Raw genomic sequence first — 24,878 nt, 5'->3', positions numbered from 1 at the left:
TTATTATGCCCAGGCTCTTCCACTCACTCCAAAGTGCTGCAACAGTGTTTGGGCAAATTTCACTTGCACTTGACAGTGCCAGGGTGCATTTTATCATCCCCATCTTCTTGGCTAAAACTGGTCCAAATTCAGTAGTGACTCACACCCCCTTCCACACTGACGTCAGTGGAGAATTTGGCTTATTATGTGTAATAACAAGGCTTCAAACTGAAATCTGCTCTCTCTTGAAAGGTGTTTTCATATGGGTGCTGTGGTAATTGCGGGTTGGTTTATGACTTGTACAAGTTAGATTTCTGTTTGAGCCTAAAAAGACCAGTGAATCATGAATGTTGTAGAGATGTGTAAGAAAAGATAGTTACAGTTTGGTCCACCAATTCTGACCCTCAAATGTTTGTCTGCAGTTGATGATGACATTGTACAAAGAACCTCATGGGTCTGAGAACAAGCATTACCTATCACTCTCTGCACAACAGTTTCCTGTGGGCCTCAGAAGACTGTAGGTGCCTAGGTCTGACCCATTCCTACTGGAGATGCACAACATGTATTTCAAACCTATATGCTTTGTTATTTTTTTTCAGGGAACACAAAGGCTCTCCTCCATAATAAGCACACTGCTTGCACCTGTGCAAACACATCCTTTTTTTTGTGCAGTGGGCTCAGAGGGCAATGGCCATAGAGCTCAAAGCCAGCAGGGTGTAGATTCTTCCACCCTGCTTCACCTCCCTCTGCTTGAGAAAATCTGCCCTTTGCCTAACTTTGAAATTCTTACAAGCTTGGTTGTTAGTCACTGGGCTAGCAATAGTGAAGCCAGACCTCTAGAGCTTATCTTTAGTCATGATCAAGGACATTGTGCAGATGGCATCAGAGTAGGTACAAGACACTGCAGACTTGTAGATATCTGTGTCATCTCAGGAGCAGCATTTGGACTGGGAAGGGAGAAAAAAAAACACAGACAAATAATAAGCAGGATGTCTCAGTAGGCAGGGGGGGTAGGGAGAGGGTATGACAAATGTACTAGTGAAATACTCTTTTTATTTGTGTTTATATCAGTGGTTTTTTAATCACTGAAGAAACTGACCTGTTGAAAATCCAGAATCTCTGAGGGCAGAAATTTTGAGGCCAAACCCAATTCCCTCTCATCCCTAAAGGGTCCTCAGAGCTTTCCTAAAACTCCAGAAACAGACATAAGTCTTTCCACTGATAGTGATGTATTTTGGATCAGGTGCATTCTTGGCCTAAGGCAGAAAAATGAAGCCACCTTTCTTCTCAGAGACATCCTTTTTATTCTGATGCTCTGCACTGGCAGCAATATTCCCCCTGCATTGCACGAGGAATACAGAGACCAGAGCAGGGGGAATGGAAGCTGTTGGTCTTAAGACTTTGACTTTGCCTGACTGGCAGATTTGCAAACAAAGGACTGCCTGAGAGAAAAGGTGAATTAGGGTGAACTGAGACTTAAGCAAAGAGGAGAGAAAGGGACAGAGGAAGGGCAGTACTTTTGCAACCACGGGACGTCACAAATTAAACAGGGATGAACTGGGATGTCTGTCCTAAATAATACTATAAATTACTGAGATTTAACATTGGTTTTGCCCAAGTGACACTTAAAGGAAGGACATTGACCTGTTGGAGCAAGCCTAGAGAAGGCCACTAAGTTAATTAATGGAGCACCTCTCCCGTGAGGAAAAGCTGAGAGAATTGGGATTGTTCAGCCAGGAGAAGGCTTGGGAGTGACCTAATTGTGGCCTTCCAGTACCTGAAGGGAGCCTACAAAAAAGATGAGGCAAGACTCTTTATAAAGGCAGTAATATAGTGACAGAACAAAGGGGATTGGCTTCACACTGAAAGAGAGTAGGTTTAGATCAGACATTAGGGAAAAAAAATCTTTATTGTAAGGTTCGTGAAGCACTGGCACAGGTTTCTCAGGGAAGCTGTAGATGCCCCATCCCTGGAAGTGTTCAAGACTGGGGCTGCATGGGGTTCTGATCAACTTGGTCTAGTAGAAGGTGTCCCTGCTCATGGCAGGGGGTTGGAACTGGACGATTTTTAATGTCCCTTCCAACCCAGGCCATTCTATGATTCTATGGCACACAAGAGGCATTAGGGCCTCACTATTTTTAACATAAAACTAAGCAACAAAAATAACCCACTCTCTCTTTTCCATATTACATTAGGACTTGGTTTGCTTTTAAGTTTAGTTCAGAATATTGCATTGTCTCCTAAAATTAAAGAAGAAACTTTGGAATTAAGGAATGAATGAGTGAAATGGAGCAGTGGCCTGATACTTACTTTCTCTGAGTTTATTTTAAATCATGGTTTCTTTTCCTGTCTACTTTATGGAAGAGATTAGATTAACCTTGCTTTATTTTACTTACTGTACTTCTTACAACTTTACATCCATCACAGATACCACTCTAGAATGAAATTCTTTCATTAGCAGCTCTCTGCACACTGACAGGAATGATTTGTGACTTTTTGTGAAAATATATCTCAAAAAATAAAGACTAATATGATCTTTCTGTCACTTTAGACAGTCACAGATCTGTCATATGGGAGAGATTATACATGATGGAAAGGCTTATTTACTTATGCATTAAAGGTCACATTCTTCCAGCCCTAGCCAAATCACTCAATCATGAGTTCTGAATAACAAGATCTGCTGCATTTAAATCAATAAGGACAAGTTTCCAGCAGCTTAAATGAACAGTAGCTTTCCCATTGATCTGACTGATCCATGAAAAATCTGTAAAAACAGTGAGGATGGATATATCTAACTGCAGTTTGCATCTCTTTTTGTTTACCCCTCTTCTGGTTATGGAAGATGACAGACTATTTCCTTGCATGGGGTGAGTGAATATACCTGAGAGCACCTGGAAATACAGTCAGTTATTGGCATGTGCTAGCTAAAGGACTTCCAGAAAAAAAAATTTTTACTCACCCTTGTTTTTTTCCAGTGGATAAAGTTTTCCCACAAATTCAGGAAGGGTTTCTCCAGCAAGGATCTCAAAGGAATACATCAGCATGCTACAAGGCTCCAACATGGCAGAAGACTACCTGGAAAACACTTCTTTGGTAGGAGAAAAAGTATGTTAATTAAGTAAACAGCAAGGCATTGTTTGCAGGATTTATTTACCAGGAATGTGAAAGAGTAGATAAAACGAGAAGTCCCAAAACCATAAAGCTACACAGAGAAGTGCTCATCACCTAAAACTCCTGAGAGAGAAAGGTTTGTGCAGCAGGAAGAGGAGGCTGCTGATCAGCTCCTCGTTTCTTTCCTGAATTTCTGCAGGATCCTGGGCAAGTGATTTGCTCTCTCTGTATATATCTTGTCATCTAGACAATGAGAAAATGGGGCTGCCTTGCTGTGCAGGAGTGCTGTAAGGTGCTCTGATGTCAGATGTCATTCAAGAAGGCTTCACAGCTGGATGTGTCAAAAAGCCCATTAGAACTTACTCTGTTCTGCACAGGTTGCATTAAACTCTTCAGTGCTGCTCATGCCCGTTGTCTAGGTAAATGTCCGTTAGTTAGGGTAAATCCTTCTGCTTTAAACTGCTTAATTGCAGAAAGCTTCAAAGAGCTACATTTTTCTATCAGAATGAAGCCATTTTGTTTATTTTAATATTAACTAGTCATTAAGTTTTACTTAAACTGTTTTTTTCCCCCAAAAACTGATCAGCAAGGAGCTGTCCCTGAATACCAATTTCTAAAGCTCCATGAGAACACTACTCTGAAGGTGGATTATTTCTGTAGTTAACAGCAAAATGTCTCTGCTTTGCACCAGGAAAATCAAGATAAACTTGACTACCAGCTTCAGTTACTCCATTTTATTCATTTATACTATTTCAGTGAACTTCTTTCTAATCAAGGAACTACCTAGCTCTCCTAAGTATATCACATAAAGAGGGATTTGTAAATTCCACAAGGGCCTGTGCACTACCTGCTCCCAGTGGATGTGGCTGGGAACTGTCATTGTCCTCACTGCAGTAACAAGACAGTAAGAAGGCTGCTTTAAGCCAAGATAATCCAAGATTGGTCTATGTGTGAAGGGCAGTTTGGAGAAACTGGAATATTTGATTGTAGTCCTTGAGGGATGAGTATTAGTCATCTAGAAACTGCAGCTCTCTAGTTTTAAAAAGTGTTCTGTGACAAGATAGATGCAGTAATTGCAGCCCCTGACAGAGTAGTTTGTGCTGCAGGAAGATCTTGGGGCAGAAGGAAATCAGCCCAAAAGCCTTTTCAAGATTTGGGGGCACAAATGATAAAGCCAGGATTATGCACAGCAACCTAGAAAATACAGCCCACAGGAAGGACAATGTTAATACCATATGACCTTGAGAATTTTCTTTGTTGCCAGCAGCAATTACAGATATGCCAAAAGTGCTCTGTTTTGGGCATCCTCCCAAGGAGATCCTTTTCCTTAACAGAATACATATATATATATCTCCAATGTCCATGCTGAGCTGGCTTTTGCCTCCAGGTTGCCTGTATAATACACAAATGCTCTGTTTCCTTATGCCTGGTTTGCCCAAAGGTGTTCCCACCCCCTTTGTCCCCCTCTCTCTCAGTCCTGTTCTCACCCCTTCACTCCTGTGTACCAATGGCCATGGGTGTTAGTGACAACATTGATTTGGGCTGGTTAGGAGGAGACAAGATGTAACCCTGTAATTCCAGAATGCTGTGGATTTGCCTCTCAGCCATTGTGGGGCAAATCCACAGCAGCAGCACCCAGTGCTAAAATGAGAAGGGATATAGGATGCTACTTGGGTCACTGCTCCACTGCTCTGCATGCCTTCAGATTTGGATTTTCAAATCCTACAAAAGCTACGCTGACATGGCTTAAAAGTCAGGCAATCACCTTTACAGTTCCTCCTTTCACCTCAAAAATGGAATTCCCTTTACTTAGATTTTCTTTTGCCTGATCAAAATTTTCATCCTTGGCCACAGATTTTTTGAACCCGAAAATTAGTTCCAATTTGGATTGATACTTCATAAAGCTGCTTTCTTTGCAAGGGAAGGAAAAGCAAAGCAGATGCGAGTCTAAAGGTGTTAGACTCGTAGCCAATTTCTACTCTGTTTGACCACAGCCACAGAACACAAAGTGCTATGACATCCTTGAGAATATAGGTTTATATAAAAGTTACCTTTTTATCCCAGCTGATAAGGTCCTGGTCATTTCTACCACAGGAGCATTCATGACCATTACTGACCCTTCGGTGTGCCTCAGCTCACATGAAGTTATGTAGCTTGTTGCATTCCAAAGAAGATGCCTGGGTCCCTTGACACTGGACAAATATGGCTCTGAATAGTTCAAAATTTAAATGCATACTGGCCTCTTGTGGGCTGTGTTGTTACATCCTTTACACTGCCTTCAACACTTGCTCATTCTTGGAATAACAGGACAATAAAACTTCAAGTATTATGCTAAAAGGAATAAACCTTCTGCAGGTCAAAAGGATACCTTTTTATTTAAAAATAAACATTACATCCCCAATCCCAGGTTTTCTTATGATTGATTTTGACATAATTTCATAACTTTGATCAAAGGCAGACTATGAAATAATTTACCAGGGCTTTTTTCCCATGCTAAAACCAAAATATGTGGGCCCAGGTTTTGAACAGTTAAACATTCAAAAAAATCCTGCTTTGATGTTTAAGTAATTCCCCAGTGCTGCTTTCACACCTCCAGGTTTTGGCTTTGTTTACTTATATATATAAAATTATATATTCAGCACTTTGTCTCATTTCCAAGTCCAGCCAGTTCATTCAGTTACTCAAGCAGGAACTCAGTGCTTTAGATCAGTTCACAACTTCAGATTAGAGGTCATTCTTCAATCAGCTCTATTATATTCCTTAATAAGTCAGATACTGCCACACTTCTTATGGAGGACTTAATTCCCAATGGGAAGGGTACTTCTCAAGGAAGGAATGAATTACAGATCTTAACTTGTGTATTTAGCTTTTTTATACTCTACTCGTGTTAACCACACCATTGCTGACATGGGACGGGAGATTGTTTTAGGTCGATAAGACCAATCTATTCTTGCTTGCAACTAAGGTTTAACAAAATATAGAGGCAATAAATTGCTTACCTGATCACACTTGATTTCTGTTTGGAACAGAATATCTACTCCATATTTAAGTTAAATTCAGCTGAAAAGGGAGTCTAGTGCAGGAAACACTTGGGTTATGCTGTGCAAAACACAGGAACTGAGAAAACCAAAGAACATTAAAAATCGAGCCAATTTACACAGGCTGATGGGACTAATTCTACAGGTAAACTCTGGAAAAAGCAATGGACACCCCAGCCTCCCATCCCCCTCCATGAATATACCACCTTTTCCTGATGATTTTTAGGTGATTTCTGCTAGTCTAGGAAAGAAAGAGGAAGGTGAAAAGTTTAAGAAAAACCAAGAAAAAACAGTACAGAGGCTGAAACATTGTCAGCTTTTCCAGTGAGCAAAAAATACCACACACAGCCAGCCAAAACAAACATATGCTGTTTCACAGGCTAAAGAAGGAATTCAGCAAGACAGACACTCTGTGCTCCCTTGTCTGGAAGCTTGTGTTCTGTTAACACAGGTCAAATCAGAAGTGTGTGGAAATAGGACTGGTCACATAGTGAAATGGATAAGGTGGTATTTATTGCTTATTTAACAAAAGCATGAAGAAAACAACCTTCACTTATGTCTTCAGTATTCTACTTCAGGACCAAGAGCCCAACTTAGCTACAGAGAAACTTGCTTTCCAGACTGAAAGTTGTGTTTTCCCCAACAACAACCAAAGCACTGCCAACACAATCCAGTTCCTCCCACCTATCCAAACTGACACCATGACCTTTGTGTTGCCTGAGTGTTTGCTTTCTGTACTTCTCACAATATCCTAAATACCAAGAAGACAAGAGTGGATGTAGTAAAACCAATCACACACTGCTGTCCTTCTTTTCTGATAGAAGGAGTCAAAGCTAATTTACAAGAGGAGGTTTCCATTGTGCATTTTCAGTTGTGACTTAATTCCTGACAGGTTTCCTTGTGTCACACTTCAGAGGCAAACAAGCTAAACATGGAAAGGAGATCTATGCAGGATTTTCCCCCTCTGATCCATGGAAATGTGCCTTTTCAGAGGAAAGTTGCACCTGGTACTGGGACCAGGGGAGTTAAGATCAGACAAATAAAAAGCTTTAACTCAGGCAAACTCAACTGCTTCTCAGTGCAGAAATCCCATTAATAAGATGCACATAACTGCAGCTTCCTACCCCCAAAATTCTGGGATGAAGATGTATGCAGAACAGGTTGAGCCCTCTGAAGAGTGTCTAGCAAGACAGGCTCTGTCCAAGGAAAGAGATGATTTGTGGAAAGCATTGGCTATCAACATATTGGGTTAAAAATCATGCAATACAGTGACTTATTTAATTCTATTTTAAGCATAAGCAGCAACAGGCAGATAAGAGATAAAGAACCAAGAGGGAACACAAGTTGAGTAGCATGGGCCAGCAGAGAGAAAGGGCCAGGAATCTTTTGCCAGATTGTTTAAGCTTTATGTTCTCAAATGTTCAGAGCCATATTGCTAGCCTTGGTGCCAACATGGCTCTTAATTCTGAATAAATAATTCAGTCTCTCTGTTCATTCAGCTTTGCTATCATCTGAGTAAACCTGACATTGCTGCCCTGCTGGCTATTACATGGCCCAAAATCTTGGGCAGATCTAATCATAATCCCTTCTGTGATTTTCACACCATGCCACAAGAAAGTAGCATCTGTTATATTCAGGTGCTGGAGCCTGATCTCCATCAGTGCTCAAATGAGAGTGGATTCTTCTCTTTCCCTGCATGTAATTGTAGAAATTAGCTTATTTGAGACTATGTGAAATTCACATTGAGACACTAGAAATCAATGCTTGTGTTGCCTAGAGCATGCAGATCTTTGTCTGTACCTTATGCACAAACCTGAAAATGCTGCTTTCATTCACATATTTCTTCTGTGCATTTGAATGGAGAATATTTTTTTAACTTGAAGGAAAAAAAGCTCCCTTGATTTGCCCTACTTTATCCTAAGGTGACAATCACTCTTGCAGACACCAGGAAATACTCATCTACAAACTTGGCAGAAGAGACAAGGTTATCTCCAGGGACTTCAGAAAAAGTGTTTTGTTTTTTCTCCACAGAAAATCTATAAAGCATGAGCATCTATGTGCAAGCTGCATGTTTCCTCCACTGAAGAGACAGCAGGGAAGTGACAGGAACCAACATCCTGTTTTGTCCTGTCTTCATTCTCAAATCCATTTTGCAACTTCACACGTTAAGATTTTTCAATTGTAGACTAATTATAGAGGCAAAGTCCAGAATAAATAGATACTTTTGAAAGTCTTGGAAGAAATGCAGCTCTCTTCCCTACATGACTACCAGATAGTTGACATTTAAGAATAATTTGACCAAGCCATCTTTATCTTGATATTTCAGAAAGCAAGTTGTGCTTTATCTAGGGACAGCCCTTACACTCAAGTGCAATCTTAGTTTTTGTTTTTACATAACTTTGGTATCTGCTGATCTCAGACTACCTGCATGAGGACAGAATGTTAGTCTGTTACCATGACTGAAAGAAAAACAGAATAAAACTGCTTAAGTGTGATGAGCAAATCGACCAAACAACCAGCAACCAAGGCACTGAGTTAGGCTCTACCCTGTTCGGAGTGTCAAAAAGCTTATAAAACAGAAAACATCACAGTTGGTTCTAAATTAAATCATCACATGTTTGTTATATGCTTACCCACCTGAAGAGAGGAATTCAGTCCTCTGGGAAACAAGTGTGTTGTAGGTACTAATGCTGTGGTCTCTGGTACAAAGAGAGGCACTGAGCAGGAAAGAGTGGATGCAGTATGCTTGGAATTTTCGTTTAATAGAAAGAATAAAAAGACAAGTCTGGTCAGAGACATAGCTTAGCTTAGTTCTCATTGTCAGCTAAGTTTCAAATACACTTATTACAGAAGCAGCAGCCCCACTCATCTCAAGGGCTTGCATAGGGCCAGAGCTCCTTTCTGCTAATCTTAAGCACTTCTTAAGACTACCTCTGCTGCCAGAAGAGATCAGAACAGCTGATAAAAAGTCCTTCAGATCTCAAATTCTATTAAAAAAAAAGAAAAAAAGAGACAGAAATCTGTTAATTATGATAAGACCAGAGGATTAGCTCCAAATCTGTTAGACAAAATAACACTTCAAGAGGCATTTGAATATTTTGATCCTGACCAAGCTGTATTGCTCTTGCCTGGTATGAGGTGGCAGCAGTGGAGCCCTCACCACCAGAACATGCAGAGAGGCTGACGTGTGCTTTGTAGCAGTGAACTGCTGCCAAACAAGCTGATTTTATCAACAACCACACTCTCAGGACATTCCACACATGTAAGAATGGGAACAGACAGCAGGCCAAATTTCCTTCATTGGTGTAAATCACTCACTTCTACTCAAGTCAGTGAAGCACAGCCAACTAACACCTGCTGAGGATCTCTGCAAAGACCTCAAGGCCAGTATCTTAGAGCTTTTATACCTTGTCTGCCATGAAGTTATTCTCCTCTAGAAAATCTCCTTGTGCAGAAGGCAATTTATATGTTGAACTTACCTCCTATATGCACACTGCCCTCCAACCAACAAGCATTCTTTAGCAGATGAATAGGAAGCTGATGACAGAGTAAGTAGTTTTATTCAGTGAGTCAGTTTTTACAAGGAATAGCACTAAAAAGCTGAAAAATATTTATAAGGAGTTCCACTTTCAATGTTATTCAGAATATCAGCGGTTATTTTGTAATTTTTAAGGAGTGCTTAGATGAAATAGTGTTACCCTTTTGAAAAAGTTGGTAGCACAGTGGTGAATATAGCTATCAAGGTTTACATAAAACTAACAGTCATGTTATGCTCAAAAGCTTAAGTTTATTGCTCTCTTTAATGACTATCACCAGTATTTTAAAAAAGAATGCCAGTTCTTTCTGCTAGCTTCTCACTGAAGGAAATATTTTAAATACAGCAATAAAATCGAGTGGTTTAAAGATAACACATTTTGCCACACATTCATGCAAACCCTGCAGACAGGATTTTTACAGGTTCATGGGTACAGAATAAACACAAAGATGTATACTGAAATATTGGGAAACTTTTTCCCCACAGTGATGAAGTTGTAGGCGTAGCATTTCAGGCCTTACCCTGCACCTGCTGACGTCAATAGCAAAACATCAGTGGGAACAGGATCAGCCCTTATTGTTCTGAGAGCTGCTTTACCTTCTCCTGATTAGGCAGTGCAGTAAATTCGCAGAATCTTCTGCACTAATAGAAGCAGTGGGTTTTGGTTATTGTTACAAATAAAGAGAAGCAAATATATTTTTAGTAGGTCGTCAGAGTTTCTATTCACAAAACGCTCATCTTTCATGTTAAGGATCCTGTGTACCTCCATTTTTCTCTGCTCAGTGAAGCACTAGAACGTGTGCTCACCTCGAAGCATTAAACACAAACTACAGTCTTTCCAGCCTGATTGAAGTCTAACCCGAAAACACAAGCAGCAGTCTGTATTATTGGAAAGGAAACACTGTTGCTTGGGCCATTGGTTAGAATGGGCTAATTATTGTCTAAATTTGGTTTGAGGGCACATTTATCACAAAGCAGCCAAAAAGTTCACACTGATTTTTTTTTCAAGCTGCCTTTAGGATCTGCATTAATTTTAATAGGCACTGGACATATGGTTACCCTCAAAGCTTTGAAACAAGTATAAATTCATAAGAATAAATGATTTTATTATTAGATTTTTATTAAAGATGAACTAAAAAAAATCCCTCACGTGATTCAGAATCTTAGATTTCAGGAGAAACTGTATTCCATTTAAAAATAGAAACTATTTGCAGAAATACAATCTGGTTGCCAGATGACTAAAATGCCCAAATATTGACAAAGAAAAGGTAAAGCACAAAGCATTTATGTTCAGATTAATATCTACTCAGATTCACCCCACTGTAATGATACTGGGGTACACTGCTGGTAAGAAATCGAGGCAAGGATTTGACTCATGTCATTGAAATATTGTTTCCCCCTTAGTTCTGATAACACTGGTAGTGGACTACTTTAGAAAAAATTAAACAAGCAAACGTGTGAAACATCATTTCAATGCGAATCTACTTGAGTCTTTCAATGCAGAGGCTCAGAAGATTTACGATACACACAGTATTCGGTAATTTTATATGTAAAAACAATCAGAAAGAGGCAAAAATTTACTTTCAAGCTTAGTCAACATACGGCACATTTCAGCATGACAATTCAAAAAGTTTCACACTGTATTTGGATATATTAGCAATGACCTTTTAAAAAATAGCAAACTGAAAGACAGTGGATTTTTTTCTGGTTTTTCTTCTTGCTTTTGTAACAAATGAAGTTACTATTATTATTTACAGTATAAATAAGCCTTTTTTGGTGAAGATTATGTCCTGTCACATATGTTTAAGACAAGGTGTACCTCAGCTCTTAAATGTCAATGCAAACAAGAGCATAAAAGCAATATCAAAGGAAAATAGTATCTTTCCAGCTAAAACAGCCAGGTTACCATGTGTCTCTTATCAAATCTGAAATATATCTGAGCGCAGTCAAAAGTTCTCCTGGCTTTAGCCTTTAGGAATATCATGAACACTTATTCTTCTGCTGCTCTAGAAAGCTGCTTCCCATACAAGCTCATGACATGATGCACAAATTGATACTGTTCACAAGTCTGGATCATTCCTCCCCTGAAAGGCAAGAAGAAAAGGGGAGGGAAACAGCAGTCTTATTACTTGCAAACACATGAGGAAGTAGCACAGCTAACATGAAGCTTGTGCTCCACAAGCTTTGTATTCCAAAGCTTTCTGAAATGAGTGAGAAGTGCCCTTTTTTGATTGCAACCAGTTTCAAGTCTGACCTTGAGCTTCATTTTGAAAGTCTCTGCTAAGCAAGGAACAGAAGGTAGTAAGAACAGGAATGGGCTTTACATTAATTTTCCTTGGTAGAGGTTCTGCTCCAGGAAAGCATTACCACCATCATTTACTCTCATATTATCCAAGCACCCTTCTGTGAAAAGTAATTCCCACCCCAAAGCCCTGGAGAGATAGATGGGAGCAGGGGAATAAAGAGGGGAAGACTTCACAGATGCACTAGGAACTGAACTTGGGACCAAAGAGGGCCAGGCCAGGCTAAGCCAAACCAGCCCAGACAACTCATGCAATTTTCCCATTCTGCAATGAAGATTCTTTCCTCTGTACCAGTCCACAGGCTTTTGGTAAGTTAACCAGAGAACTAGGGATAGCCAGCAGGGTTTTGAAGCACACAGTATTACTTTAGAAAGGACTATTCAGACTTGTAACTGAGTTAACTACTGTGCACACCTTGATAGCAAAAGATCCCCCAGCACAGTAACCTGTTTTGGATCAGCTTATTTTTCAGTTTTTACAGTTCTCTTTAAAACTGAAAACCTGAAGGGAAATGCAAGCAGGAGCAAAAGTAGTTTGATTTTCCGTGTGTCACTAGCCTTTGTCTTTCTGCAAGTAGCATATTAACCAACATAAGAGCACTACAGAGGGAGACAGAAACAAACAAAAACAATCAGGATAAAGTTGTTAATTTTAAGCAGATCCTACTAACATCTGAAAATTTTCTAAGAGTACCCCATTGAAAGTGATACAATCTCTTGACAATCCATTATGAAGATAAAAGTTTTGTCTGAAGCTCACAGAAAGTTTATGCAGATTTGTTCCAGCACTGGTGCTGGTGCACAGATACTGGCAGCCCAGTGCCAAAAGGAGGCTGAAGTGACAAGTGGAGTTGAGGTACATGGGAACCCATGTGCGACTGCAGCCAACCAGACTGTCAGTCTGAGGAAGAGCATTCCCTTAGAAATCTCACCAGAGGACATTAATGAAAAGTTGCTTCCTCTAAGCCAAATGGGTAGCAGACTGTTAGCACCCTCCTTGGGGATGGTTCTTTTCTATGAGGTCCAGTTTAACCATTGTGGGTCACACAGTAGCCACACCAGTAAGGCAGACATGAACAGGAAAGATAACCTTGTCCTTCAGCCCCTTGCACTTACTTCGTTAAGCAGCTGCTTGAAATAACACTTAACAATGAGCAGGAAAAGGCAGGGACCTAGTCTCCAACCTCTCATCAACTAGCAGAGGTGAGAAACACACTGTGTTTCTAAAAAAAACAAACATTTCCTAGCTGAGCATCTCCTCCCCATCTGCTCTACTTAATACAAGCTCACAGTTGATTTGTTTCTGAGTCCCTCTGTGCTCCACACAGCACTGAAATATATCTATGTCAGACTGTGACACACAAGGAACATCAGTCATATCTGACAATTTCTCCCCAAGAAATTCCATTAACAGTGGGGTTGCACCCTGAAGTTGTAGCAACAGAAGCACCAGGGTGGCCATTGAGATTCAGACCACAGGAAATTATTTTCCTTTTTATCCTGTTTCCTGCTATGTGGTGGCTTCCTCTCTTGCCACACATATGCACACCATGATACGTGTTTGCTGTCCAGGCTTTGGCACAGAACTGTGTTTTCACCCCTATTTGCCACAGAAACCTTTGAAGTCTGAATTGCATTGCGGGCAATGACAGCAAATGTCTCTCAGCACTGTGGGAAGGATGCAGGAATGATTACTTCCTCTCCTTAGTCATACTAGGTTATTTTAGGACCATCTGTTGGCCACTGATTCAAAGCCCAGTGCACAGAACTTTTCCAAGGGATTTGTGAGGGAAAGAAGGGAAAAAAACCTTTGTTCTCTCCATACCCATGGCAACCTCAAAGGTGGTTCTCAGGGCTAATGTCAACCTTTCTACTTCTGTGTAAAGCAGGGAGGTTCATTCCTTGAGACATCTACTCTAGCCTGCATTCAGTCTTCTTTCCCTAAGTCCCTGGTGATTCCTTACCATCCTAGATAGTAATGATCAGGCAAGAGGAGACACAGTCTTCCCTCTTATGGCTGCTTGGACACTGTCTCAACCTCTAATGCTACTTTTCAAGTCTCCTGGAGATCTTGGGGGGAGTTAGTGAAAATGAAAGCGGGAGGCAGCATGACTTCCAAGAGACTATGAGCCCTGTTCTTCAGTCCTTGAAGAAATCATGCTTTTCTGTAGGAAGGATGGTGATCTCCTTTCCCTCTTTAGTATTTTACCCCATGACATTTAAAAGGCTTTTATCTATTCCATCCCACTCCTGAGAGCTACATGGCAGCTACAGAGGCTCCTGCAGTCTTCCTTTCCCTCATGGTGTCCTTTAAGCATGATTTTGCTTCTTCAGATTTTTCAAGTGACTGCCAGTTCCCTTCTCCCTTCAAAGCTAGTATTTGCAATTGGTCTGCTGTATCACACACATTTGTAAGCAGGCGCCTTCAGCCTTCATTTGTGCAGCAATTTTCCTGTGTAGCATTACTCACAGAGACAAGATATTTCATATCCAGACAGATATTTAACTGGACCATGGATAATCAGCACTCACTGTTCATATTCTGGTTTTCTTTTTCTCAAGAAGCCTTGCCTTGTCTCAGCTAAAATCCACTGAAATAGCCAAATCTCTAAGCCCCTGCAGGTCCCTGTCTATCAGAGCCTCAGCAGGGCAGCAAGCATTTCATTTTTTGCCTCCCACTGAGCATAATTTCTTCTCTGAAATAAAGTTCAGCGTGGGGTTGAAGTTCTTTTTTTTCCCCTCAGAAAAATCTTTGGTATGTTTTTCGTGACATCTCTTCCCCCGACTACATTTATCATTATCATTAGAGAGAGCACTGAGACATGTTTTGATGGCACTTGAAACCAGTGGGAGAGGAAAAATAACATCTCTGCTACAAAATTCAAGTCTGTTTACTTCATAATCAAACTCAAGGTGGTGTGTTAAGAAATGCTTAACTGGAACCATTGAATTTGTGGAGAATTTTGCAGCTCCTTTCATATGTCTGCAAACACTCCAGGCTGTGCACTCTCCTTCCCCAAGCAATGTCTCTCCCACCATGGCTCACCACTCCAGTATGAGAGATGAATTTTCAATACTCCTTCTGGGTGGAAAGTGATGATCTGTGGCTCTGAACTTAAGTACAGCAGATCTTAGAGCCTTTGCTTCTGTATGAATACAGGGCCAACTATTCAGCTGGTGAAAAGTTGTCCCTTGCTGCATGCAGACTTTGATGCCAGCTGTGAACCTAAATCAGCTCTAGGGCTGTTTATTAAGGTTTACTGCTCAGGCAAAGATTACAAGTCAGAGGAACATTCTCTCTTGGCCTCCACTTGGTTTGTTCTTCCCCTCTCCTTATTTGTTTCTCCTTAAGCAAGGGGAAATATAACCATTTTCCCCTCTATTTTTCTGGAAAGGATACAGGCTTTCTTACCTGTCTAACCGTAACTGGCAGGCTGTTCGCAAAATGTCAACTATGCCCTCGTTCTTCAGCTGTTTACAGCAGACACTTGTGGCAATAAAGCAGCCAGTCCTCCCGATGCCTGCACTAAGGAAGGGAAGAGCAGAGAGAGGCAGTGGAGATGTCACAAGGATTTTGGAACTTTCTTGTCAAATGACTGCCACTAAACCAGCACAGACCCCATCATCCCTTTTGTCCCTCTGACCTTTGCCAGTTGGGCGCTTCCAAATGGAAAGTCATAACTAGAAAAGATATCAGCTTTGCTGGATGACATGATTAAGTATGAGCCACTCACAGCAAAAGGGTGAACATTGCAGAAACAGTGCTAAAAATGGACTACTGGAGACTCATTGACCCAATACGCTGTCGAACCGCTCACCAAACCATTGAAAAAAAGCTTCTGCATGTCTTAGTAAGACTTGGTTTAACAGCAATGTTTGCTTTGAAGGCAAACTTTGCTTTGAAATTCTCAATTCTAACAGCTTGTTTGAAAGTTATTTTCATTCACAGGTAGAGTGAAAAAACCTCAACATTTAGTTAAATAATTAGAGCTAACAGCAGTATAGTAAGTGTGATGCCATTTCCTGATCACATCTACAAGCTAGTAATTTGAATTAGAACAGAATACAACAAATTCACTTTCAAAAAAATGTCTTTCAATTTTCCTGAACTCTTTTTTTATCTGATACTTTCCTTAGTTAACGACTAGAACTGAGTTTATTTTCAAAGGCACAGTGGCTATATAAGCTGTGCATTCTTATCACCTAACAAACTACGAGCAAATTCTGGAAGCCCTTCTTACAGATGAAATAAGTGAGCATACTCAGGAATAATTACTTGACACAGCTACAGGAAATCCTTTCATTTACACTGAGAGAAAATCATAATGCAAAACCACCAGCAACAAATGTTCAAGCAACATTGGAGTATTGGAGCTCACGGTTCACAGCTGCCCACAAGTCCTTTGTTTTCCACTTGATTGTAACCAAACAGACCACAGCACACAGCTCCTGATACTGTTAACTGCCCAGAGACTTCAGTATTTTGCAAAGGGAGGGAACAACACCCATCTTTAGATAAAGGAAACAGTGCTTGTCCCAGGACAAGCTGCAGGTCTCTCAGTGGCTTTGACAGTGCTGGGTGGCACACCAGCCACATAGAACACTTCAAAATCCTATCATCAAGCCTCTTAGTAATTCCCCCCCCCCAAAATAAAGGGCCCCATTTCTCCCCAGATTATTACTGGTCATGGGGATGTGGGGATGACACCATACAAGAGGACAGAACAAATATGCAAACAAGAGTGACCTGGTAATCAGCAGTAGATACCATAGTTTTCCAAGGAGCTCCTAGAGAGTCACAGATTTTTATGGCCAAAGAGGACCTCCTTACAAACCATTTCTTATTTGCATCTGAACTCTCCCAATTTTTGACACATCTGTTTTAAAACACAGGCAGAAAAGCTGGACATGTGGTATCACACAAGGGTTTTAATAGTAATTACTCCATATTAGCTTATAGTTGGATCTTTGATGACACCAGGCTACCAGCCATTTCTGCCAAGAGGCTCTTTAAAAATATTCTCATTGTATAATACCCATTTACTATGGCTTTTGGAGAGCAACCATCTGCTGTTTCCTAGAAAACATTATGCAAAATTAAGCAAAACTCCGTACAAAAAAAAAATTTGGCAAAATGTATGTAATTGAAATTACGGAAGATTACCCTGGCAAGATAAACTGCATCTCTTACCAGGCTTTCTGCTGTTTACCTGGAACAACTGTTTTGAGGACAACACAGTTTTTGTAGTTGCCAAGTAATCACATTTAACCTTTCCAAACACAGGCAAAATAGGGTTCCCTTTTAGGCCCCTGGAACTCCTCCAATTTTCCAAGAACTGTAATTCATCTATACTAAACTTTAATGGTTTAGAGTGTGTGAACCAACTTTTTAAAAACTCTTGGATGAAAATCAAATAGCATATCTGATTTAATAGTGGTTGCTGATGCTTAACATGCTCCCTAGTTAGCAGTGCAAAAGAACAGTGTCTACAAATGATAAGTACATCATCCCACTTTTTTCTGAGGATAGAAGTATCTATCCTCATCTATTTTTATTCTGCTCTGATTGATAATTACAATTTTCTCATCAGGCATCAAACCACTGTAAAGACTTTGCTCTGTGCATAGAAGTTTTCATCTTTGCGAGGGATTTTTTACTGATACTTCAGTTTTACTATCAGTTGCATACATTTCCTGACTATTGACTAGCACTTGCTGTAATCGGGCTTGTCACTCTTTCAGTAATGTGTTAAATTTAAATAATTAGCTTTGGCCTAATAATGATTAAAAAAAACCAAACCAAAACAAAGAAGGAATCTACAAAACAGGGGTTAGATGTTTAAAGTTGAATACTATTATTTGTCTGCATGCATGTGTCTTCCTACTCAATTTCCCCTGATGTATGTTCATCTTTGCTAACCTGGCGCTTAAAAGATAATTAAAGGTATATATTACTGGTAAGGCCAATGAAATAGGATTATTCTTACAAGTTACTGAGCCACTGCCAGTTTTTTTGTTCAACTCAGTCTGTATCTGAAAGCAACACTTGATAATAGAAAATCATTGTCATTAAAGCTTTGAAATTCCAAGCATATTTCAGAAGCAGTTGGGCAAGATTTCACCCGTGTGACTGATGGCTTATATGGCAGTGTCTGCACCGTGCCACTGTACGTGAACTCAAACACAACATTTATTTACCTGCAGTGAACAATCACCGGGGCGTTCTTCTCCTCTGCACTCTGCATGGCCTCTTCCACTTCCAGTACTAGCTGTAACAGAGGAGGGGCCTGGTCTGGTGTCTTCTGGTCTGGCCAAGATGTGTACCAGTAATGTTTCAGGTTTCTGACTTCTTCTCCTTTCTGCAAGCCAGTCAAGACAAACACCACAAAAGTTTTACAAGAACTTCTTATTGTAAAATCGATACTGAAACATGGCCTTCCCTTTAAGACTGAGAAAATTTAATCAATCTGCTGGAATGACAGCACAGCTGGGCACACACAGTCCAGGGGACAGCTGCAGAGCACAGATGAGATCTTTTTGACACAGGTAGTGGAAGAGCCAACAAGGAGACCTTGTATTAATACATAATTGAGGACATGAAGGTTGGGGCCTGCCTTGGCTGCAGTGACCAAGAGGTGGTAGAGGACCGTACATGGAAGGAACCAGGGCCGTAAGTAGGATTACAATCCTGAGCTTTGGAAGACATAACTTTGATTCCTTCAACAACTTAATTTCAGGAATCCCTTGAGTTATGGCCCTAGAAGACAGGGAATCCAAAACAGCTCATTAATATTCAAGCATTACTTCCTCCAAGCTCAATTTCCTTGCATCCCTCTGGGTAAGAAATCATGCAAAGAGGGCAGGAGCCATGCATGGATGAGCAAGAAGCTTCTGGCCAAAAAAACCCAAAAAACCCACAAAAAATATAAAAAGGAAATTTATGGAACATGGAAAAAGGGACAAGGGACTTGAGAGAAATATAGCAATGTTGTCAAAGTATGCAGAGACATGACAAGAAAGGTTAAGGCCCATTTGGAATTAAATCTGGCAAGGCATGACAAGAAGGGTTTCTTCAGTTGCATCAGTAGCAAAAGGAAGAGCAGGGGAAACCTAGGCCCACTGCTGAATGAGGTGGGAACCCTGGTGGTGGAGGATACAAAGAAGGCAGAGTTACTGAATGCCTTCTTTGTTTCAGTCTTCACTGCTAACGCTGGCCCTCAGGAATATCAGACCTTGAAGGCAAGAAACTCTGGAGAAAAAAGACAACTTTCCTTTGGTTGATGAGCATTGGGCTAGAAAGAACTTAGGGGAGAGTTGGACAGAGAGGAACTGATCAAGTTCAACACATGCAAGTGCAGAGTTCCAGGAAGTGGAGAAGAACGACCCCAGGCACCAGAACAGTCTGGGGGATGGAAAGCAGCCTTGTGGAAAAGGACCTGGTGGAAAACAAGCTGCCCACAAGCCAGCAATGCCCTTGTGACCAAGGAGGCCAATGGTGTCCTATGGTGCATTAAGAAAAGCAGAGTTGTGAGCTGTGATCCTGCCTCTCTACTGAGCCTTAGAGAGGCCTCACCTGGAGTGTGGTGTTCTATTCTGGATTCCCCAGCTCAAGAGAGACAAGGCACCAGTGGAGTGAAGGGCCATGAAGATGATTAGGACACTGGAGCACCTCCCTTAGAGGGAGCTGGGCCTGTTTAGCTTGGAGGAGAGAACTGAGAGGGGACTAGACCAAAATTTCTAAGTATCTGAAGGGAGGGTGGCGAGAGGATGGGTCAAGACTCTTTTGAGTAGTGCTCAGCTACAGGACAAGGGGAATGGGCACAAACTGAAACACAGAAAGTTCCATCTGAATATGAGGAATAATATTTTGAGGGAATTTTTTTTTCCCAGAGCACTGGAACAGGCTGGCCAGAGAGTTTGTGGAGTCTCTTTCTCTGGGGTATTCAAAACTCACTTGGACACAATTACATGCAATCTGTTTTAGGGGAACTTGCTTTAGCAGGCAGGTTGGACCAGATGATCTCCAGTGCTCCCTTCCAACCCCAACCATTATGTGAATGCTAAATGGAACAGAAATCCAAATGGGAAGCCACACAACACAGAAATCTGGACCTCAAATATCACGACTGCACTTCAGTAAACTGCCTTGCAAAAAAAAAAAAAAACCACCAAAAATTCCTCCCCCCACAAAGTATTCTGCTCATTTAGTGCCAAGAGCTGTGTGCAAAACACTCCAGGCAGTCTGTTCCCTCTTGACAGATTCATTCAGCAAAGCCAGAGCTGTGCTTGTGACATAATTGCTTTCATAATGTATTTGACAGACAGCGAGCCAGGAGCCATATCTCTGTCTCTGATAGCTAGATAAATAGATGAGGGAGAGAGATGGGAGCTTATTTTTCTACCTCTTCTGACAGACAGACCTATATTGGTCTCCTGTCAATTCTACTCTTCTCTTAGACATTTAGAGAAATTCAGAGGCAGTATGGAAGGTGGGAATTGTATCTAGCCGCAGTCCAGGTCTTTTTGAGAGACACAAACTCTGATTGTCTGTCTCAGCATGGTTATGAATATAGCAAATGTGCTGTTTCCTTTTTGGAGTGCCAAGCAGCACCGTGAGCTTCTGATTTTGTGTGTTCAAAGTGATATCCTTCTGTCTGATTTCTAAAGGTGGAAAATAGTAACATGGTGTCCAGGGAACTGGCCTTACCCTTGCAGCCATTACACAAGCCAGCTGGCACAGGGCAAAGTAAATGTTTGCAAAAGGTCCAAGAACAGAAGTGCTAGCTTCCACAACCCTCCCTTCAACACATGGCTAGCTGAATGGAAGAGGGGGAAAAGAAAGGACAAATATAACTATTTCTAAAGAACAAGGCACAAAAATCTGAAAATAGTTTTTATCATGTATACTCCCAAATCCCTCCCTATGCTTGTCAGACACTGGATGCCAAGAGTGCTCCATGGTTGAGCAGTTTCCATCCTTCTGTTTGGATGACGGAGCTTTTGCACAGCTCACAGTGAACTAGAGGGGGAAAGCAATCATGTTAAATCTTTTTCCTTTCTTGAGATGGATCAATCAGTTTCTCCCTTTGGCTTGGTGCACAGTCACAGGGAACATGGGAGATGGCACAAGGGTTGGAACAAGAGAGCTGGACAAAGGGAGGCTCGGTTTCATTGAGATGCTGTTCAATCTTACGCTGAGTTTAAAGTGCTCACTGAAGCATAGCCATAGGAAAAGAGTCTTATTATCATAGCACAGAGTCTGGCCTTAGGTTATTTATCCTAGGGAGAAAAAACTTTGTTTAAGAGAGCATAACTAGTTACCATGAATAGCACTTGAGTTCACTACAGCAAATCCGATCAATGCTGCTCTGAAACACAGTTGCTTTTGAATGTGTGACTATGTGTGAGTCACAGAAGCTATGAACACCCAATTCTTAACTCAGTTGTGAAAAATTATAATAAAAATGTTGTCAATAACACTGAGAGAAATGTAAAAGTCATCTACAGAAAAACATGAATCACTACATAAGTCATTTAGTTGACAGTAACAGAAAACAGATGAAGTTCTAGTGATGAACTCTGGATGCCTTCAGTTTTGTCTACTGTGTTAAAAGTTTAATGCTTCTGCTTGGAGAACTCTGACTTCTGTGGTTCTGTACATTTCTGCTTTGGCTTGAACAAAATATTCTCTATTGATGGTTCCATGAGACTGAGAAGACTCGGGAACAGTTAGGTGGAAGCAAGATTTAATTGACGCTTTCAAGTCTGCCATCACGTATGCTGTAGCTGAGATCATGACTCAGTGGCTAGACATGGTAGCTTTCTCTGAGAAAGGAAAACAAGCTTTGCCTATAGCCAGAGCTTTTTCTAATTTCCCAAAGCCTGATAAATCTTGTCCCCTATACTGAAAGAAAAATGACAGTCCACTCTGCAAAACATGCAGTAGTCATGTATTTCTGAACACTCCTGTTTACGGGCAAACTGAAGTCAATTCACGGCTTTTCCAGTTTTCCCTACCAAGTCACTTAATGTAGGCATAGTTCAGAGCTGCTGCTCCACCATTGCCATTAAATGACAAACGTACAGTTCTAGGGAATGGTAACTTAAATGGAATTGTTATTTCAGCTCTAGAACTCAGCAGTTCACATCCTGACATTTGGGGGTGGAGGAAAGAGACATTGACCCATTAGTACTGAAAACAAAACCACTGTCTAACTGAAAAGCATAAGCAGACGAGCTGCAAGTCTGCAACATGTAAATATTCTTCACTTCCCACTTGTCAGGGAGTGTGATTTTCTCCTTGCTGCCTTCGCCAAAAACATGAGTGACAGACTTTCTATTCTCTGAATCTAGACATGGGATGTCATATGCTGGCTTTCTGCCCATTAGCATATGGCTGAAGAGACTTGAAACTGGTTGGATAAAAGAGTTTTTCCAGCTTGGAAAGAAATTGTCATGTTGTACTGAGGTCGGGGTAGATCTGGCAGATAAAAGATATATGAAGTTTATGTAAACAGACTGTCACTAAAACTTGTAGCTTGATATTCTAGAACCTAGCAATGAAAAGAGTTATAAAATAGGTCTCTGGTACTTTAGATTAAGTAGTATCTAAGTGCTTAAAAAATTATGCCAACACTAAAACTTTCTATTCATAAAATGATAGAATTGTCACTGGTATATAAAACTACACTTGCCAAGTAAGAAGCTCTCTGTGAGCTGACATTTCATTCTAAATGATCAATGAACCCAGAGGACAAAGGCACAGAATGAGTCACTGGCTTCTTACCCAGTGAATCCCATACTACTACAACTGGCCTGGTGGCTTTCAGACTGTACACATGCAGCCTAAAACTCTGACTGCTTATTTTCCTGTAGCCTTCATGCTGGTGAACTGGGCTATGGCAACTTCAGTAATGAAAAGTGGTGGTTGTATGGCAGTACACTGTGCAGAAGCTTTCTACACAACTCCCCCTGAGCATCTGCATTTATAGGTTTAGACAGCTAAGCTACTGTAAGTACATTGCAATGATTTACCTTTAGGGTGATGAGCCTTAAACGGTAATCGTCTGCTTGTATGACTCTGTTCACTGTGATTTCTATTCCTTCATAGGTGACCTGTTCCTCTGGCCAATATTCTGTGCATTTCTGTGTGCAATATAAAGCAAATCCAGTTAAGCAGGTATCAAGGGAAGTTCAGCTTTTTTCTCCTCTGAAATTGAATATAGCACATGCATAGATGAATATGAATAAATATTGTTTCTATAATAAGTACAAGCTTCCACTTACTAAACAGAGACCACATTTCAGCTGATTTTTGCTGCATCCATAATAGCCTGATTACTTGATTAAAAATGCACAAATCATGTAATTACTAACCAATGCTTTTAAATACACACATCCTTATTTATCTTTGTGCAACTGATGTGCATTTTGAAGGTTCATTAGTGAGGCCGGTGGCAATGTGTTTGCATTTTTAAATTAATCCTTTTCTTAAGATAATCATGATTAGTATAATATGCACTAGTTACCAATATATCTGTGTCTGCATATATACTGATGTAGAAACACAAAATACAGCTTTCCTATTTTTTATAAAGGCTCAATGCTCTCTGAATATAAAATGATCATTTGCACATATTTTTGCAGAGCATAACATGACTGGGGATGTTTGGGGAAATAGATTATGTACCAAAATCCACTTAAAATTATCAGTGAGAATCTTTCAAAGCTAGGGAACTAAAAGGCAGCAGTAGCTGTCAGAGAGATTGGACTGCTACTTTTGATTTTGCCAAAAATCAGCAAGAGATGCAACCAGCGCAAGCTGGCACTTAGAAACACAGAAACTATAGTTCATTTGCAGACCTCCTTTGTGGTACTGATACACTAGAAATGAGCCAGTGAAAAATTGTAAGCACTCTGATCTTGGAAGGAAGGCTAAAAAAGACTGTGGCTTTGTAGTTACTTTCTCTAAATTAATCAATATGCGAAGGCAGAGACAGGCGTTTCAAGATGGTGCACAAATTAGTTCATGGACAAGGAATGACGTGAATGAGGCAGAGTCTGAGAAAAAGGCTCCCTTGTGATAATGCAAGAATCTATTTCATTATCACAGGGGAGTAGGTATCTGCAACAAACCTCAGTAAAGATGATGCTTGTGAGATTCCTCTTTTACACAGCTGTACATAATCTTGAAGGAAACAAGTTGAATCATTTTGCTCTCCCCCACCAAACACAATTTCACTTGAGGAGAAAGACTAACAACAGAAAAGTACCTTGCAAAGTTACTGAGTCAAAATTTTTGTGTGGGAGAACCAGTGTTGTTCCATCTGCACAGCACATCAGTTAATAACCCACTGGGAGTGTGGCCCACTGTGTCTCTGTAAAGTTATTTATGCAGATTTTTTCTTCATCTACTCATAAACTGCAGAATCCATTGTAAGAATTATCAAGTGCCACCAGCTATCAGTACCACAGACATTGCTCTGCTTAAAGGAGTGGAGTAAGTTTGCCCACTCATTTCTGTGGGCTGTCTGTCAGTTCAGATTAGAAGTGACAGAGGGCTGAGGTGCAGAGCTTTTAATACCTACATTAGTGAACTAATTGCACTGAGGAGGAACACAAAGCCTCTCTTACTAGCATCATTGCTAAACAAAACTTTTGGGTTTGAATCTATACACTTTGAGCCCTGTTATTCATCTATTAATATAGGTGTTGCAGATAAATGGAGTGAGTATAGAAGTCATTCACATGAAAGGACCCTATATTTATTACACTTTTGACACAAATTGTATCAGGAAAGAATCAGCAGCTCTGTTGTGATATACAGGCTGTAGCAAGCTCCAGTTCTATAGTGCATCAGCATTGCAGTGCACTGCTTCCCAAGACTGATAAGAGGGGTGAAACACTTGGTCCG

The 24,878-nt window shown here is 40.6% G+C and overlaps 1 protein-coding gene and 1 long non-coding RNA gene across 6 annotated transcripts in view; both read right to left on the bottom strand.

Annotated features, from left to right (window-relative positions):
• The window catches only part of LOC116997440, a 39,295-nt gene extending 31,043 nt beyond the window's left edge, over window positions 1–8,252 (bottom strand). Inside the window, exon 1 of the long non-coding RNA XR_004418185.1 lies at window positions 2,939–8,252. This is a non-coding gene — a long non-coding RNA (uncharacterized LOC116997440). The remainder of the gene's footprint in view (window positions 1–2,938) is intronic.
• A 1,643-nt stretch (window positions 8,253–9,895) lies between these two features.
• Window positions 9,896–24,878, bottom strand: part of PTPN5 (protein tyrosine phosphatase non-receptor type 5) — a 73,493-nt gene continuing 58,510 nt past the window's right edge. For all 5 annotated transcript variants that reach the window (XM_033062145.2, XM_033062144.2, XM_033062143.2 and 2 more), the window contains exons 11-14: window positions 23,000–23,110; window positions 18,164–18,324; window positions 15,378–15,491; window positions 9,896–11,747 (exon numbers count right to left, since the gene is read on the bottom strand). In XM_033062145.2, coding sequence (XP_032918036.1) covers window positions 11,654–11,747; window positions 15,378–15,491; window positions 18,164–18,324; window positions 23,000–23,110 — 480 coding nt within the window. In that variant the 3' untranslated portion in view covers window positions 9,896–11,653. The remainder of the gene's footprint in view (window positions 11,748–15,377; window positions 15,492–18,163; window positions 18,325–22,999; window positions 23,111–24,878) is intronic.

Source organism: Catharus ustulatus, chromosome 6, assembly GCF_009819885.2.
Source record: "Catharus ustulatus isolate bCatUst1 chromosome 6, bCatUst1.pri.v2, whole genome shotgun sequence".
NCBI lineage: Eukaryota > Metazoa > Chordata > Aves > Passeriformes > Turdidae > Catharus > Catharus ustulatus.
Note: the sequence above shows the minus strand (reverse complement) of the source record. Positions and strands in the feature narration are given on the sequence as shown.